The 6,693-nt window shown below is 32.1% G+C and overlaps 1 protein-coding gene across 1 annotated transcript; it reads right to left on the bottom strand.

Moving 5' to 3' along the window:
- Positions 1-6,518, bottom strand: LOC134684663 (uncharacterized). The gene is made up of 7 exons (XM_063543967.1): positions 6,369-6,518; positions 5,197-5,255; positions 4,171-4,282; positions 3,439-3,497; positions 2,187-2,255; positions 473-559; positions 1-8 (listed from the first exon to the last, which is right to left on the bottom strand). The coding sequence occupies exons 1-7, from the start codon at positions 6,455-6,457 to the stop codon at positions 1-3; spliced, it is 483 nt and encodes a 160-aa protein (XP_063400037.1). The 5' UTR covers positions 6,458-6,518.
- Between the last annotated feature and the right edge of the window lie 175 nt (positions 6,519-6,693).

Raw genomic sequence — 6,693 nt, 5'->3', positions numbered from 1 at the left:
TTATCTGCCTAATAATTTAAAGAATTATATATCAGAAAATCATTTCTTAAGCGGCACCCTCGTCAAATGAGTGGAAATGCTTTAAATTGAATGAATTCTTAACTTGTTTACTTTTTTTTTCTATTTCTCTCCGCTTCGTTAGTACCCAATTTCCGGTGGCGATGATACACAGTGATGAAGGGACCAAAGAAAACCTTAAACCAAATATGTAACTTGATGCTTGACAAGCGGACGAACACACAGACAGGAAAACACGATGACTCTCTACTATCGTAGCTGGGCCTAACACTTGATAAAGCGATTTTCAATTGAAATATAATGTTTGATAACGCATATATACATGGTCAATGCTTATTTTAAAATAAATCAATAAAATTTCTGAAAAACCATAACTTGTATTTCAATATACAAAAACTATGCGTAAAAAATAAGGAATTGTTTTTCTACAAATAAAAGTTATTAACTTATTTACCTGTACTATTGGTATATTCTAAAAACAGCGTCCGATTTTGTCCATCGTACTTAACGGGGTCAGAAGTTGATGTATCAGTAAGCTTATCTGGAAATACATTTTAAAGTTTGAACAAAAATTAAACATGTAAAGCTGGTTGATAACGTCATATAATTATAATACAAGATATCTAAATATTAAAGGACGAAATATTTTTTAGAATCAGCTTGATGAGTCAGTGGTGAATCAGGGGGTCCTCCTTTTTTGACGATCAATGCATGTGAATGGGGAAATATGGTTGGAAACTCCCTTTCTCCTGGGTTGGGAACCCCCTTTTAAAAATGAGTGGGTCCGCTCCTGTGACTACATGATTGATACTGTTATGTTTTAAATACCCAAACCAGTATCATTTCTAGAGGGAAAAGTAATAGCAGTCGGTGTTCATTTCATTTGGGCCACGTTGGATTTGGGGTTGGTTTTTTGGGGTTTTTTTTTGCGGTTCTAATAAATGTTGTTCCATTACAGTCTATGAACAAAAATACAAACAATAAAAAATTGTAAACTATCTGTTTTGCAAGTAAAAGTATATAAATCGGTTGTAAATATAAAAAGAAGATGTTGTATAATTGCCAATGAGACAAAAGAGGGACGTAAGATACCAGGGGGATAGTCAAACTCTAAATTGTCACAAAATAAACAGACAACGCCATGAATTAAAAAAAAAACAGACAAATAATAGTACAGAAGATACAACATAGAAAACTAAAGACTAAGCAACATGAACCCCATCAAAAACTGGGGGTGATCTCAGGTGCTCCGGAAGGGTAAGCAGGTCCTGCTCCACATGTGGCAACCGTCGTCTTGCTTATGTTATATACAAATCCGGTAAATAGTCTTATTAGGTAGGCCACATTCATGAAAAGGGAAGGGTATTGTAATTACGACATAAGGAACATATCCGTTACATCTTCGAAACGGTTATTCCGTAACGGTCAACCAACTCGTGATGGCGTCCGTAAAATTTACGAAGGGATGATTTTACTTTTCACTATAGACCAATAGAATATTAACAACGATAGGTCACTGTACGGTCTTTATCAATGCGAAAATCTCATACCGCATAGCCAGATATAAAGGCCACGAAATGACAAATGCAGAACAATTCACACGACAAAACTAACGGGCTAATTTAGGTACAAATAATGAACAAAAACAAATATGTAGCTCAGTAACAAACGAGACCCACTGAATACAGAATAAGGCGGAGTTGAACTAGTTTGAAGGCGCCAACCCTCACCTAACATTGGACAGTAGTGTAACAGTACAAAATAAAAACAAACTGTAAAAATAAGTTCAAATGGGCTTACATCAGTCATAAAACTGCTAAAAATATAATAAATTGATACAGATGTGTCACTGAGTTTCAGATATTTTTTCACATGGTATTTGAATTTTTTCAAAATAAAAATATAATATAAATCTGTCGATAGCTATATATGTGATGTATGTTTAATTTAGTAGGTTTTCAGAACAGATCCGATTCTAATTTACTAGTTTACCAGTAACTTCCCTGAAAATAATTCCTGCTTTGATGCTATGCTCTGGAAAATGTTTTCCTGCACAAATTGGGGATTTTGTCCATTGCTTACTTATTTATTACAGTGTTGGTATATACATTTGTGAAAACTGCATGTATATATATCTTGGCTAGAAATATAAAGAGGAAATATAATACCTGCAGTTGTTGTTATCTTTTCGGTTCTGTTTTGATTATTGTGTCCGTCACTGCTATCATCTTCCAATTCTGCATGAAAAAGGAGGGAAAATACAGACATAGAAATATTAAGAAGATGTTGTATGAGTGCAAATGAGACAACTCTCAATTCAAGTCAAAGTTTATAAAAGTAAACCATTATAGGTCAAAGTACGGTCTTCAACAAGGAGCATTGGCTAACACCGAACAGCAAGCTATAAAGGGCCCCACAAAAGACTAGTGTAAAACCATTCAAACGGCCTAATCTATATATATATAAAAACAAGAAACGAGAAACACTTATGAACCACATCAACAAACGACAACTACTGAACATCACATTCCTGACTTAAGACAGGTGAAAACAATTGCAGCGGGTTTAAACGTTTAAATAGGTACCAACCTACACCCTTTACATGTATATGAAACAATAGTGTAACATCACAACATAGAAAGACCCACTATAAAGTATCAATTGAAATGACTTAACATACACACATATATATGAGAGTATACATTGGTGTTCCTTCATATCTGCATTCTTTAATTTTTTCACTCATTATTCTTTCTTTTGAAAAATAATGGTTATTACGTAACTACTTGATAACTGTATTCTGAACATAGTATTTTTTTTGGAAATCAATATATTGTTCCCCATTTTTTTATTTTTTGCAGTTATTTTTTATGTTTCAACACCCCATTATTCTTTATTCTTAATGTTTTCCCTCAGCCATTTTTCTCTACTCTTTATTCTGTTATCCACACCTTCGATCATACATTCTACATTTTCTTATGTCATAAACGTACTGTATAATTCGGACTTTAGTATGACGTTCATTATTACTGAACTAGTACACATATTTGTTTAGGGGCCAACTGATGACGCCTTCTGGTCTTGAAATAGGATTTGAGCTATTATTGTTTTACTGTATTGAATCGCTGCAGTAAAATTCAATAGTACGGTACCCATTAATTGTCCTTCAGTTTTATACATATTTATGAGGCCAAAATTACAGAAGAAAAAACGTATCGTTCAAGCTATCACTTGTTTGTGATCAAATACGTTATTAGAAAGTTTGCTTTCTATTTTAATGTATAAAACTTTTTAAAACAAAAAGCCTTGTTAAACGGATTGGAAAAAGTTTAAGGTATAAAGAGTACAACCGAAACATGACGTCATAGTAATAAGTCTTATTTTTATTTTAAGCCAGCTGAGAAATCATGATATATTTACCGACAAAAATGTCCAACTCTATTTCTTCATCAACCACGCATCCCATAACTGGGTCACATCTAGAAAAAATCAATTATAAATCAATTTGGAGAAAAGTTATTATTTTCATATACAGTACTATAGATCTGTATTTGCTGTACTGTTAATGTTGTAGTAGTGTCAAATCTACCCAACTTTCAGTGGTCAATATTAGAGTGTTGACATATATGATGACTTTTATTTAACAAGCAAGTGTATTAAAATACATCGACCTACTCAATTATAAAACCCTCTACTTTTAAAGCATGATATATTTATGATATATTACTTCTTCATTAAAATTTATATCAAATTTGTATATATTTTTTATTACATGCATTCCTGATTCCTATTAATGATGTACGGTTTAAAAAAGTACAAACCTTTGTTTCAAAGAGGGGCACAATTTTTGAAATTATTTCTGTGTGTTTTTTCTTACAAAAACGGTTTAACATACACGATTTTATTTAAAGGTATATATCGGTTTACTTTTATGAATATCACGAAAGTAAGGCGTTATAAAAGATTAATTTTCCTAATAAAAACTTCCTTCGGATTATTTCCTTCTTTTGTATTTTTTTTAAAACCGTAAATATTTTATTTTGTCCCAAATTTACAAGTTAAGAAAATCTTTCGACTCTGCGATCTATTTTAGTATCTGGAAAATATATCACAAAACAACTGAATAATGGAAAAGCAGACGAAATAACTGACCTTTGACTTGGTGAACAATTGCATCCATAACCACATTTAGGGCCGAATCGGTTACTTCGACAAGGCTCACAAGGTTTACCGTATCCCGACGACATGTAACCGGCTGTGCATTCTAGAAAACAATATTGTATAAAACTGAATAAGATGGTAATTATAATTGGAACAAAACCTAACCCGCCCCCTTTTTTTTACCAACAATACAAATAAAGTTTCAAACATTAATAAACTATAATCAATAATAGTTGACCTTGATGAAGTCATGATTTTTAAGATTTATTGCACTTGTGCAATATTGGAATTTTTTGCACGCTAACTTTTGGTAACTTTCTGTGGGATTTTATATGGGGAATATTGTCCCTCGTAGAACATATATTGCACTCGCAAGCTCGTGCAATATAAAATTCTACTCGGGACAATATTCCCCAATATTCATGCAATAACCCTATATTATTATTAAACAGAATAAAAGGGACTCTATTCGATCAGGTTTTTTTTCTCTTAACTACATGAATTTCAATATGGTTTGTACGTATCGGCAGTTGGAGACACTCTGGTCAACGTCAGTAAACACCCAGACAAATAATTTGTTGCTCTGTCTGATATAAAAAAATTCAGGGTGGAGTTTACAATATAGGGAATAATAGGAGATAAATAAAGTAAAAAGGTCCCCTAAAAATAAGGACTGGTTAGATAGGTCAAAAACTATAAAGAATATACCGAAATGGAGAACATCTCATTCAGACCCTCTAATATTGACGATACCATATCTTATCAGAACAGTGATTACATACAATCTACTTTTATAATAATACATATATCCTAACCAACATATGTGGTGATGCATTGGATTTACAGAATAACAAATCAATGGCCACCTTTTCCCAAGTGTTTCACATTTGTTTCCCGCATCTGATTTTGCTCAGTGTTAAACATTGTGAAGGAACCTATTACTTTAAAGAAGTTAATTTTGTCTTATCGATCACGTTACCAATTCTGAATGTATTCTAAAAGCCTATAAATACATACCAACACATCGTCCGTTCTTCAATTCGTGGTTGTTACAACAGAATGTTCTTATCCCATCACTGAAAAGTATAATATTTTTTGAAAGACTATTTTAGTTCAAAAGGAGCAATAAGTTAACACAATGTATATATATTTTTTGAGATGATACTGAAGTCTTTGCTCTTATTTCTTACTGGTGCATATTATTTGAAAGCAGGAAATACCATAATAACGTTACGTGCTATGTTCGGACTTCATTGGCAAATCGGTGTAGTTGGCAAGATGCAAGTCCAAAATATATATTGTTGTGACATCATATCCATTGCTGTTATACGGATTTAAAAAAAATAACTTGTTTTTTTTTAAAATAAAAATGAAAAAAAAAATTATTGTTGAAACTAGTATGTTTAATGCTGCATGCGACAAGCTTCATTTTATAAAAACGGCTATTGTTTAAGATCAATTCCTCGACATCAAGCATTCGAGTTGAGTACGCTAGCATGCGCTTATGATATAGACCCCCTTTTTTCTCTCAATATTTGTTTTTTGTTTTTTGTGTTTTGATCATTTGTTTTAGCGTATTTTGTGTCACAGTGATAGTTTTACTTATTTTCACTAATTCAATGTGTTTCGATCTTTTCTATACGATATACCATTACCATAAGTTTTATAATTTTCCCTCTCCGTGTTATTGTTATGATTGTGTTATATCGGACAGAAAAGAGCAAGAACACTTTAAATAATTGAAAATTAGGTCAAACAAAATAGTTTCTAAATAAACATTTTAAAACATAAAACATCAAAAAAAATATTTAGAAAAGGGTGTGCGTGTGAGCATGCTACCACGTTCGAAAAAAAAATGGAACATTTTAGGCAGCGCTACATTGTATGACAGTTTATCATCGTTATATTAAGACAAATCGTTATAGAATATTACGAAACGTTGTTATCTCGAATCTCAGATAATGATTTTACTGGTAAACAGGCAGAAGTGAAGGGGGTGACAATATTTTTCAATTCCTCTTAAATAAGATTCCCTTGGGTTTCCGAATGAATCTCGAAAATAAGTGAAATTAAATTTAATAGAATGTATTTATAATTTTGCTATCAACGCCAAATCACAGTTACAAGGTACGTCATTTTCAGGTACCTCATTTTCACGGCGAAGTAAAACTTAAATGTGATTGACTAACCTTCCACTTCTGAAGCACTCTGGACTTTTCGTTGTTTTGGCTGAGGAACAATATACTGCTAACAATAATAAAAGCAAGTGATTCTTCATATTGTCCAATTCGCTTTAATGACTTATCTTTGAGATCAGACAGCTTGCTTAGAACCAATACTAACGGAAAAACCTTTAATTTTTCAAATATATATGGAACAAAAATCGAGAAAATCCGAGGCCTTCTATTACGTATTCCGGGAAAAAGATTATGAAAAGGTTCCTTTGATATAGTTAATATGATCTAATGACGGAAGATATTAAGACTTATATATTGTGTCCTTTAAATATGTTTG

The sequence above is a fragment of the Mytilus trossulus genome, chromosome 9 (genome assembly GCF_036588685.1).
Source record: "Mytilus trossulus isolate FHL-02 chromosome 9, PNRI_Mtr1.1.1.hap1, whole genome shotgun sequence".
Classification (NCBI taxonomy): Eukaryota; Metazoa; Mollusca; class Bivalvia; order Mytilida; family Mytilidae; genus Mytilus; species Mytilus trossulus.
The sequence above is the reverse complement of the archived record's forward strand: the minus strand, read 5'-3'. Positions and strand labels throughout refer to the sequence as shown.

What these genes read in the sequence shown, in the direction of transcription:
- LOC134684663 (XM_063543967.1), bottom strand. Translation starts at nt 6,457, where the DNA reads ATGAAGAATCACTTGCTTTTATTATTGTTAGCAGTATATTGTTCCTCA. An exon ending in AGAGTTGGACATTTTTGTCG is followed by an intron (nt 2,256 to 3,438) that starts GTAAATATATCA and finishes TTTTTCATGCAG; the next exon opens with AATTGGAAGATGATAGCAGT. An exon ending in AAAGATAACAACAACTGCAG is followed by an intron (nt 560 to 2,186) that starts GTATTATATTTC and finishes ATGTATTTCCAG; the next exon opens with ATAAGCTTACTGATACATCA.